Raw genomic sequence first — 12,543 nt, 5'->3', positions numbered from 1 at the left:
AGTTGTTTCTAACTAAACAGGTATGCAGGTGACACATCATATCTTTATGCTGTGTTACCCGATATTTGTTACTTTCTATGAAAATTTTGGGCTTTGGAATCTAGCATTATCAGTTAACTAAAACAGCTATTGGAATATCTTGACAATGTTGGTAACAAAAGCCATCTGTCTCTATCTTCTTTTATGACAAGGTTTAATGTGGTTTCATGACTTAATGATTTTTACTATCAAATATACAGGCATATTCAATATTGTGCTTCTCATCTCATAAATCAGGCAACACTGAAGTGAGTCTGTTTAAATTAGACGTACTGATATTTTAGTTCTCTAATAAAGCAGTTCCTTGGGATGTTGTGGAGTAAGCTCACCAGCAATTCTTTAATCAAGACTAGTATCCCTAATTGTAAGTATCTCCCTGCCTGCATTTTCTAGGGCTATGAAAGCTTGTAGTTGTATCTTTTGTTGTTTCTTCCAAAGCCTGCTAAATATACTGTTCCCACTGACTTAAGTTTTGGATTAGGCCCTTCTTCACCTGTAAAATAGTGCAAGTATTTTTGGTTTGGATGTATTTGTGGCCATCTGAAATGTATCCTAGCCACTTAGTTTCCATGAAAGATGGGTAACCAACAAGACAGAAGTGTAATGATTTCTGTATTTTTAAGATCTTTCTTTTCCTCTTTTGAAATGTTTAAAATGTGTGTGTCTTTTAGTAAGTATTTTGTGAATCATCAGACCATTCTAAATGTGCTTTTTATGAACTATATATAAAAAAAGGAATTGAATATATATTTTCAGCTTCCACCATTTCCATTTCTGCTGTTTTACTAACCCATTATTTAGCTTCTCAGTAGATTTAATGAGGAATTATTTAAACCATTCGCAGAAACCATTTGAGAAATACCGTAAACACATCATGATATAGAAAGTGTGAAAAAGCCTACAGAGCTGACAAGAAACCTCCTAATGTTCTTGGTCTGTAATTGGAGAGAAATGCATTTCACTAATTTTGTTAATGATTATGTATTATTTGGGGTTTTTTAAAAGTTATTTTTAATATGAGCTACAGCAAAGGGCAATGCTGGGATATGGCTTTGTCACCATACTTTGAGCTTACAGTCCCACTGAAGCACACAGACTGATGGGGGAACAGCTCTCTGGGTTGGGGGTAATTCAGGTCTAAAAATAAAGTAGAAATCAAGTCATGCAAAATAAGGAAATAAGGGAAAAATCCACTGCATATAGTGTAGCTGTTGTATAGATTAAAGAGCTCAGTAGAACACAGCCAAGAAACCTGACATGTTTTGGAAAACCACTGAATCAGTGACCTGCTAAGCCATGTCTGTCAGGTAGCATGTGAAGTTGTTAGTGATGTTCCATGAGCTGGTTTGTGGAAATCACCAAGACAGATTGGTACTTTCTTAGAGAAATGCTATTAAATACCCTGCCTGTTCCAATAAGCTCAATCACCTGCTTTTACACCTGAGAAGCATTTGGCAGAAGCCTCTGTTATATTTACTCTGTCTGACTTTGTCCTGAAGGTAAAGATCTAAGAGGAGGAGGAGCAGAAGAAGGCCTGTGTCAGAAGCTTGGAAGTGTAGAAACAGTGGGATGTTCCCGGGCCATGTTTGCAAGAAAAAGAGTGGACATGTGGAGATGACAGGAGATGGGAATTTTAGATGCATCCTGCTGCTGGCCTGTTGCATCTTAGTGCAGTATGTAGATGTTGCTGATGCCTTCAGCTCTGTGTGTCAATGGGACCTCAGCAGTGTGGTCAAGTTTCTTAATGTTTATTCTTCAAATAACTTTTGAGAAAACTAAAAAATAAGTATTCAAAGACTTCATTGTTATTGAAACATCTCCTACCAACAATAATCCAAGATACCAAGTTTCTCTGAATAGCAAAGTTAAGATATGAGTTACCTGGGCATTTGCAAGACTGGACATAAAAATTTCATAGTTGATCAGCTTTTACATGAAGTAAGCCAAAACTGATACTTGGTTGATAAATATATCTATCTATCTCCAATCAACAATTAATAATATTCAGTTTAACAGGAGCAGAGGTAAAGCTCAGACAGTGGGAAAACCCAGAGAATCTAGGTACTGAAAGATGTCTGTGCAGGAGCTAACTTGCACCTGGTGAAGTTTATTAGGCTTCCTTCATGGTAGCTATGCCAGAACAGGGCTGGCTTTCAGAGAGCTATACAACGTCTCTGTACCATAGTTGAATCCCTTGGCACTGCTCCTTTTGCTCCCAAGCCAGGACAACCCAAATTAATCCTGCTCTGAGAGAACTGGGGTTAACAAGTCTGGCCAGGCTCCATGTAGTTGCTCCACTAAGGTCCTCTCCTTCCAGGGACAGCTCACAGAAATGCAGAGCTGTGCCCCATTTGCAGTTCGCAGACTGACCAGCTGAGGCTGTGCATAGGGCAGAGGTAACTGTGTTATTCCCAGACCCAAACTGACCCTGAAAAGAGGAGAAGGGAGAGACTCTTCTAATCTTTGACCTTTACCATTGTTTGTGCTTTTTTTTTCCTAAGGTAAGCCACAGCTGACCTCGCACCAGCTGTTCTTTGCGATAATCATTACCACTTAAAGTTCCTCTTCGACTTGAGGAAGGTCAAAGTTTTCTTGGCATCCATTAGAAAAACAGAGATAAATTGTAAGTGAAACCAGCTAGTCAAATAATAGTATAAACTTATGTCCCTATCACCCCTGGACATAAACAGTTTTGGGACTTTTCTCATCGTGTCAGATTACAGTTTGAAAGCATCTCTACAGATCTCAACTCGGCAAGTGGGCAAGTGTTTTAGAACCCTCTGCCCTGTTCTTCTTGATATCTCGCATTTCTCTTTTGGGTTTAGAAGTTTTCCTCTTTCCCCACCTTTGAGTAGAGAGGATTGATTTTCTTTTCTTTTTTTCTTGTCTTTGTAGGACTTCTGTGTGATGCAACATGTTTCTGCCTCTGCACAACTGGAAGACTACTGATTTGTTCTTTGCCCAATACTTTTGACTCATGCTATTAACCATTCATTCTTTCCCTTTAAATTGACTTCTTGGTGAAGAAAATAATTCATTACCATATAAATGGACACAGCTTCTCTTTTAAAGTAAACTATCAATAACATCTTCATAGGCCTGTTATCAAATTACTCAAGCTTTATGGAGCAAGTTCAGTTGACATTGGGTAGTGTGACACAAAGTGAGACTGCATGAAAACTTTTAGCTAGGAAAGAAGGACTTTCTGTTTGCCTGGAATGGTCAGTGAGATGCTAAGGAGAGTTTGCCTTGTAAGACTGAAAAAGCATCAATCTCACATCTTGTCATAAGCATCTCTTGAGAGCTTTTCTTTTATCAAGAACAGATTTTTCCCAGGGTTTTTCATATCAGAAATACCAAATATGTAACAGCACCTGTAAAAAATGTTTGATTGGTTTGTTGTTTGACTCACAGTTTTACCCTTTCAGATAAGAGAAGAAAGCTCACCATTGAGTAACTGAAGTAGACACAGTCAGAAGTATGTTATATGTCAGTTAGTGATTCACAGCATCCCCGGTGCTTATCCTGGAATTCTTACTCGTCTTGCTCTTGGACAGCACTCCGTAGAGATTAGTAATTTACTGAGTGTCAAAATGTGCTGAAATGTTCCAATCTAGTATGCTGGGCTCTGAGTAGGTGGGACTGAAAATGCTTGCATGTAGGATTTTCACTGTGGACATTGCTGATGTCAACAGAAGGCATACCCATATTTCGGACACTAATGTCCCAGTTAAGCAGGCCTGTGTTGATTGGAGTCACCGAGTTCACAGACAGAAGGGCAGAGCACACCTTGTAACATGAGGGAAATGCTTTGGTTTTGTGGTCGAGCCGAAGGGAAGTACAGGAAAATACTTTTTTGTGATATTTGCTCTGGGCAGATAATTTATAGCAGCACATTCAGTCCTCATATGAGCAGATGTAGCCCCTCTGAGCTTGGTATTTTTAATGCTCTTACATCAGGAGCTGATTAGCCCAATTAGGACTTGGCATTAGATTCCAAAGGAAAATCAGCGCTGGCTGATCTGTGGGAGAGGAAATCTCTGAGCCCTTTACACCACCATTGCCAGCCAATAGCTAAAATGTTAAGAACTGGAAAATCGGAAGAGGCCTAACGTATAGCATGAGTCAGGCCTCAAAGCTCCAACAGATGCAGTGGAGTATGTTGTCTGATACTGCCACAGGACTCTGTACAGACTCAAGTCCTGATGAATTCAGTGAAAACTGATGTGTACAACAGCTCCTCTTTGCCTTTTGTGGTTGAAATGGTCACCGAACATCATTTGTTCATTATAGGTTTATAGAATTGTGAAAGGGCTCTTTAAAAGATCTTGCCCAGGGAGGTTGTGGAGTCTCCATCCTTGGAGGTATTCAAAAGCTGTCTGAACATGTTCGTAGGCAACTGGCTCTAGGTGGCCAAGGCTGGACCAGATGACCTCCAGAGGTCCCTTCCAACCTCAACTGTTCTGTGATTCTGTGATTCCAGCCCGCTCCTTGGCCCCCAATAGTTTATTTCCTCACAGCAACTGGAGATGATGGAGAAATAAGTTAGTCTGTATTTAATAACTGTATTAATCATTTTGTGGGTGGCGTTCTCTGAAGACACACACAAAGTATGATCTGTGTCTGTTTCCCAAGTGTCTTCTACAGAAATAGCAAACTCTTGCTGTCTAGCTTGACTGACACTCCCTGAGATTTGAAAAATACTGGGAACAGGCCTCTTCCAACATAATTTTTTAAATTTGTTTTTATCTTTTAGTAAAAGAGACCATGTCTATCTTTCCTTGTCTTTATGCTATGTGACATTGACCACAGAATCAGTAAAGGCTTCTTGGAAACTTCTAACCTTTGACAGAGTACTTCAGAAAGAAACAAACATGATACAGGCAAGCGTTCCTTAGTAGAAGGGAAGATCTGAATGCTGGCTTCTAATTTTCACCTTTAAAATTACTTTTTGTTACATTGTGTTTATGGATGTCACGGCATTAAAATAGGGAATAAAGTTAGCTCTGGCACAACTACTTGGACGTAAGTAGATAAGAGCTCCTTTGAATTTGAAAAGCAATAAAGCCATATGCATTCTGCTTAGCTCTTTCATAGCATAATCCTCAAAACCTTCACTCCTGGAGGATGTAGAGGACGATTCAGCCATTTTAAATTATGTGGATCACCAGATGCAAGTGAGTGTGAGCCAGATTGTGTGAGCATTGCCGACGCCAGATAGAACTGTTGTTTCATGTGAAGTCGAGGGAGTTTGCTCACATCAAGTAATTATTATCCAGGTTGTGTAACACTTGCAGAATCTGGCTTCCTATTTGCATGTTCTGCCAAATCTAGCAGATGAAGAGGCTTCATGAAATATTTGCAGGATGTTTGAGATACTAGAATAGGATCATAAATCAGGCATTTGCGTTGTTCTGGAAAAGCCTATCAGAACAATTTCTTCTGTATTTATGAAACCTGTCTGCACCTTTCACCATACAGCATTCTGTTCTGTATTCCTTTTCTCACTGACTACCTTCTGTAAGCTGTCAGGGATTACTTTGCTTTGGACTTCTGCAAACTAGTTTTTTTTTATCCTAAGACATTAATTTTTTTTTTTTTACAGTAACTTCCTTTTTGCAGTTAGCCTGCTCTGTCCAGGCACCTTTTCTTCTAATTGAGCTTTGTGCTGAAGTGCCAGACCCTTCTATTTGTGGCTCCAGTGCGTTGCAAACTCTTGCACTCCACAAGACATATGGAAGAGTATAGTGACATCCTGGCAAACGAGAAAATGACACAGTATTCTTTCTCATTCCATTTCTACTTCCTGACACAATGGTGTCAGCACTAACTGTGCATGTATTTTTCTGATGTAGATATCTGTGCACTTGAAATTACGTCCAAAACCCACTCCTAGCTGAAGGAGGAAGAAGCTAGTGATTTGGGTACACTTGCTTCCACCCACTGGAGGTCAGCACAGATCTTCATAGGAAGTAGGGAGAAGCACTCTGGACTTGTATGACAAGGAAATATCTGGATATAATGCTCAGTGTTGCTAGGAAGGTGCGTTGCTCTGCATTGTACCTAATGTCATTTCAAGACTCTTGACAGCAAATTACTTATGTGTTCTTCCACTTGATTGAGACAAAGAATAGAAGTGGATTTTGGAAAACATCCACAGGGTAAACAGAAATTATTACTGATGCTGAGCTTTAAGTAGCAGCCAGTTGAAGGGGGGGGGGAATTATTTCCAAGTACATGAAGTCTAGTCATCTCATTTTTAAGGTTTAAGGGAAAGAAATTCCTTTCCACTGAAGAGTCAGGTTGAGAATAAAGTTGAAGCAGTCAGAGAGGATGACAGATCTGCAAACCCTGCTGGAGACAAAAAGTAATCTCCAGTAGTTTTCCAGATTGTCAGAAAATCAACCATAGATTTTTAATGTTCAAAAGGACCCTGATGACTATGTTGTCTCACAATCTGAATCACACAGGCAGTGGAATGAAATGAAAGGCCAGACTGCTGCAGGGAAAATGAGCAAATCTTGAGATCTGGAAATCTTGGTAGAAACTGGTGAGCTAGAAAGCAGGGTTGTCTTGTTCAACTATTCTTCTTAAGTCCCACAAGTATTACTCATTTTAAAGCTGTTTTCATATTCCAAATGTCACAGTAAAAAAGTAGCAACAAAAGATTATTTGGCTTTACTGTTATTTCATAAATTAAGAACTAGAATACAGCTTTGCAAGTGGTTAATGTGGAAACTGCTTTGGCAGAAAATTGATAAAATAATCTAGACAAAATAGTGAAAACCAACTATATCAATTTCTCCCTTTTCCCTACAAAAAAAAGTAATCTCACAAGCACTATTTAGAAGTTGTGAAGACTTTCTTGTAAGCTTTTTCTTAAAGACCATAAAGAGATAGAATCTCTAAGTGTTGTTCTATGAATGTAAGTTCTCTGGAGAAATCTTGAGTAACTTTATTGACACTTCAATATAATTATATTCAATATAAGCAAAACACCTTAATCACCAGCAGAAGAATGATGAGTACAAGGTTTAAACCCAGACCGTGAATACCGCCCGCTATTGCTGTCTGTTCAAACAAAAATTTGCCAATGTTAAGGGAAGACAAACAAAAATGTCTTCACTGCTTCTTCTGAAAAGATAAAAGGCAACAACTAATGTTAATACTATCAGAAAAACAGGTGTTTCTGTCAGATAAGGAACCAAGAACACATTCCTCACTAAATCTTTCCATCAGATGCATAGCCTGTGTACTACTGTTACTAACCCCTTGCTCTGTAATCTCTCTGTATATATGTCTAATTTATCAGTTTCTTGTAGATTGTCAGCAGCCTGCTGCCTCCATACCGCCACACGGCTCACAACTAGCCAGGGGGCCAGATTGCCAGACTGTCAGGTAAACTTCACTAACTTTTCTCTTTGCACATAGCTGCATGCACATCTGCAATTCCCCTCCTCTTCTGTATATGAAAGCTCTTCACTGCAATTCTTCACTAACTGCAAACTGCTAACAACTTGAGGACAGTGATAATTTCTGCAGTGGCAGCACAAACATGAATCACAGCTTTCACACACTTACATCAGTGTGAAAATAGGGAAGAGAGTGCAAAGTTGGATCCTGCAGCCCTCATTTGGTCTTTTTATGGAGGCAGTTTCTCAGTGATGCCAAAATAGTAACAATTTTATTTTGTTGCTAGATAAATTTATATAAAATGAGAGACTTTTCATTTTAGTGGTAGGTGTAGGCTTCTCTTTATTTTATAAGGTAAAATTTTAAAGGCACTTATGAGATTTTTTTATTTTTTTAGCAGATGCTTCTGAGAAGGCTTTCCTTGACCTGGAAACTCAGTCCCACTGCAGTCAGATCTTAATCTTGCCGTTATGAGTAAGGATACCAGGAGTTTACTCTTATGTGGTGCAAAGGCCAAATCATGCTTCTGAGAAGGCTGAGTTAATCAAGGCACAAAACCCAACCTAAGCTAAATGAGCTTGCAATAGTTTTCTTCACAGTTCACAGTATATTCTGTGCATATATTCGCTTATGACTATACTCGCTCATTTGAAATAGGTTACATTACTTTTAGACCTTAGTCTGATCTGCAGTGACCAAGCTGATCTACGTATAATGAAGCTATTTCTCATTATACGTAACCCTATTTATAATGAAGCTATTTCTCACGCAGCGCTAAACTTCATATGCGTGGAAGTCTGCAGTGATGCCCACTGGGGAATGGATGTGGTACAGCTTTCAGACTGCACGTCTGGCGCTGCTGAGCACTAATTCTGTGGGTTGCAGGGGGTCTCTTGGTGGCCTTGGAGCGGCTGCTTCATTTGTGCCTCTCTGTTATTGCCTGTAAAGTGAAAGTATTATTAACTTCCTTACTGCATAAGGGCATTATGAAAATTTTACCAAGAAGTTGGTGAAAGTTTTTTTTATAACTAAGTACCTTTACTGGTTTACAGTTTGATGTTTTACAGGACACTGAAAAAAAGTTACTAGTTCCATTTAAAATACCTATGAAGTGGTTTCTGCTATATTCTAGATGTTACAGTTCAAGAGTATCATTAGGTGCTTTCGTCATACGGAGGTTTAATGTCAACAAGTCTTATTTTAACCCTATTTACTTTACCATCACAAAACCAAAGCCTGTTCTGTTCTTTCCAGAGCTACTCTCCTGGTGCACAATATGCTCTAACACCATCCCTCTGTAAATGCTAACAAACACTTACTCCTGGAATTTAAAAAATTATTCTCAGAATGGAAGACCTACCTGGTCTACTACTGCTATACATTTGTCTGCAAGCATTACCTTGTTCTGCAAACAAACCCACAGAAAGGGATAAGGTCCAAAGGAAAGTCTTGGAGTTTTCTGGTTACTCCTGGAATTCTTCCTTAGTGAGGAAGACCTCATTAGCTACAACCAGAATTGCACATGTTGTTCAAGAGGACTTTCTTGCCATGTTTTCAAATCAAAAGCCTAGCATGCAAGAAACAATAATGATAATTTAAAATATAGTTAATATTTTTAAAAATTCAGATCGGTCATCCCACAAACACACACTTAGCTGAACTATTGACTTTCAAATTACTATTGGTTTTTACCACCAGACTGATACTCTTCTGGTGAAGTGAAAACACCACACTGTCTTTGATACATTAACACTGTTGCCTTGCTTGTCTCAGCCATGTAGCTGCACAGCTTCATAAAGCAGTGAAGTGTAACAACAGACTTAATGCAAGTCAGCATGATGGCCTAAGTTGTTGAGTGCTTTAAATAAATGAAGTGAAATCTGGAGTAAAATTTGAAGGCATTTAAAGAACCATTTAGGTTTACTGAGGTTCAGATTTCCTAAATCCAGCAGAAGAGGAGGATAGGAGCTTGTACTGCCCTTCTTATCCTCTGACAGTCCCTCCTGGGATGGCACACAGGCTATCAGTCATGTGATGATTGAAATCTGCCTCTGATGAGGCAGATTAAAGCTGTGCCTAGAACTGAAGTTACCCATTTTAGGAGAGAGGTATGTTTGTTTTTAAAGTCTCTAACATTACTCTTGTAGTAATGTGACCTCTCAGTGGCATTTCACCCAGGATTAAACAATAGCTTGGTAAGATTTGTAATTCACACAGATGTTTTCTGCATCCTGCAATATGTCTAATCATGTTCAAACTAGTTAATATGCCTGACCATAACACAGATTCACTCTGATCTTCAAGATCAAATACAGAGAGTTTTCCCTCATCCATTATCTATACTGAATTTTAAGAGGGACTTTTGTAACTCTGGGTTTTCTACTAATTGTGATTCCAGTGCATAGGTTTTGGTGAACCTCACTGGATAAGCCGTGTACAGGTTCAAGCCAAATGAAACTCTGGGACACATCTAGCCAATTTATTTAGCTATCCATCTACCTGTCTTTTTGCTTAAGTCTGCATATTTCAACTGGAACCTGATCTGGAGAATCTGTGAGAACTTTTCTTAAGAGAACTAAGAGATCTAAACTGATGCAACAATGCATGAAAGTCTTGCTCTGGCTTCCATGCATCACCTCAATTTCAACCAAATCTAGGCCTACTGTGAGAATTCCTGGTATCTATAGCTGCCTGTCTGATGGACTGTATTGGACAAGACTAAAATATTGCCATCATCCAGTATTAAAAAGAGTGTGTCTGTCTTTGAATCATATTCAGGTTTTTGTTGAAAGCAGTGAAAACCTCATTTTCATTACCAGAGGCCAAACTCTAGACCCAAGTTATCTACTAATAAAAACAAACAAACAAACAAAACCAAAAAAAACCTGATATTGCAAATGAAGTTAATATTAATTTTTAATAAGAAATAATGTGGATTTTTTTTCATGTAAACTAGGAAATAAAATTAAAACCAAGGTAAAATATTACTGCATGCAGAATGGTTGCATTGTGAAAATATCACTGATCAGTTTATATTTTTCCATTGCTGATTTGTTACAGTTACAATCAGTGACAGACAATATTGCGTGCAAATGGCATCTTTAAGACAAAGAACAGAGTACTTGCTAATACCAAAGGGCTTTGCATGCTCTTTTCCAATTGATTTTTAGAAATACATGATTAGCACTGAGCGCTGGGGGAAAAAAAAGAGCTGCTTAAAAGCACACAATAATTCTAACACAAAAAAATCACACAGACTTCATTCTTCAACTGAATGAATAAATCCCCAAATGATACCGGCCTTTAAAGAGAAGTTTACAAAAATGTCTATTAAAACCAAATGTTTTAAAAGCCAAAGATATCCCATGCGGGAAATGTAACAATGTTATCCTTATTCTTGGTTAACAGTCAACAGCTTCAGGTTCTTCCATGTGTCTCTATTTCTTTGTGTTATTAATCTCACTTGCCGTCTCTATTGCCCACAACTGTCAGTGTGCCCGATAGCTCAGCTTCAGGACCTGCTGCCATGATCACCTGTACTGCCATAAAAAGCACACTGCATGCCGTCTGTCACTTGCTGATTCTGATGTATTCTTTATATACTGCTACAGTAATCTGCATTAATGAACTGGAGCTATTGTGTTTCTGAAGAGAGGATGGTATAATAGTAGAGTGTTAAGATAAGATTCAAATCTATTGCGACCACAAGTGATGTGTGTATCAAGCACCTACAAAGGTGCTTGATAACCTTGTAAATTTTTTTTCCTCTTCCTAATTATTTATTATTGGTTGAAAGGGGAATGGTGGGACAAAGTTTTGTATCCCTTCCGTGCATAGAAGTGTGCTTGTATTTCAAAGTGAGAAGCAACGCACGAAGAGAAAACAAATGCAATTCCAAGCACAGCGCTTCCTAATCTGTGCTTAGTCTGGCATAGTTTGCATTACAGTATTTGCAGTCAGGGCTGACTTTGTACTGAAGGTCATGCCAAAACATTATTATGGTTGTGCATATTTGTGCAGAGGAGAATCTCACGTGTCTCAGAGGTTGTCTTTCAGGCTATTGCTGTACACAGCTATTCTTAACTATGGCCATTGCCTTACCAGTCCTCTCCCTCAGAGCACGAACATCTTGTGTTGTTATTTTTAAAGCTAGGAAGGAAGCCCCAAAAGACAAGCATATCTGTGCTAATGAGCAAGGAAAATGTCTGTTGAGTTTCTATTCCTTTCTGACAATTACAGAAGTACTTTGAAAAAAGAAATGAGGCAGCAAGGGAGGAGAGTAAGACAGTCTTTGTAAGGCAACATGACCACCTCCTCGTTTGTCTTCCCCGAATGCGATGTTAAAGTTCTAATTCACTTTTATTCCTCTGAAGGACTTAGGCGAAGCACTAGTCTTATCTTGAAAACTTAGGGGGCGATGAAGCCAGGAGCTGGCTCTTGATGGGTGGATAAGTTTGAGAGTAAATGCACACTTTGTGGGTCCATCTGCAGTCACTCCTGACAGACTTATTTGAGTGGAGTAGTCAAAGATCTCACTCAGATCCTTCATTAGATGCTGTATCTGCATCTCTGTGTGGCAGAATATGGCAGAAGAAAAGGACAGTTACAGCTGTGGAAAAAATTACTTAGAGGAGACAGGTTTGGTCTTTTCTCAGAGTGTTCAATTAAACAAGGCCAACTATTAAGCTTCAAGAAAATATTTTAGATTAAATATTTATGCCTAGGTGCCTAAGGTTAGATTTAATCTAGATGTAAACTGAGGAGTCATAGTCCATAACATTAAACACTTTGGGACTGACCTACTCAACTGAGCACAAAGCAAAGCTTGTGAGGTCCTTAGCTTCTGTAACCCGCTCTTACCAGCCACTGTGCAATTGGGAAACTCATCTTCAGGAATATTCATGTGAAACAGAGTCTAACTTAAGACATGTAAGTCTGTGATCTTCAAATAAGCCCAGAGATGCACGGACTGTAGCTCCTGCTGAGCTGTATTACCTGTGGATTTGTGGTCAGTCTCCTAGGCTTCTCTGATTTAAAAATGTGGACATGGCTGTCTACTTTCTTAATGGTGATGGTGCACACCTGTTTCTG

General features: G+C 38.9%; 1 protein-coding gene across 4 annotated transcripts in view; it reads left to right on the top strand.

The window, feature by feature from the left end:
- BICD1 (BICD cargo adaptor 1) overlaps window positions 1–12,543 on the top strand; it is a 185,772-nt gene that overhangs the window by 165,923 nt on the left and 7,306 nt on the right. For 2 of the 4 annotated variants that reach the window (XM_086755078.1, XM_086755063.1), the window contains one exon: window positions 7,362–7,437. The exons of the other annotated variants lie outside the window; for them this stretch is intronic. In XM_086755078.1, coding sequence (XP_086611204.1) covers window positions 7,362–7,437 — 76 coding nt within the window. The remainder of the gene's footprint in view (window positions 1–7,361; window positions 7,438–12,543) is intronic. 4 annotated transcript variants of the gene reach the window in all.

Source organism: Chlamydotis macqueenii, chromosome 1, assembly GCF_036417535.1.
Source record: "Chlamydotis macqueenii isolate bChlMac1 chromosome 1, bChlMac1.mat, whole genome shotgun sequence".
Taxonomy (NCBI): Eukaryota; Metazoa; Chordata; class Aves; order Otidiformes; family Otididae; genus Chlamydotis; species Chlamydotis macqueenii.
This window is presented reverse-complemented; position numbering and strand designations above follow the sequence as displayed.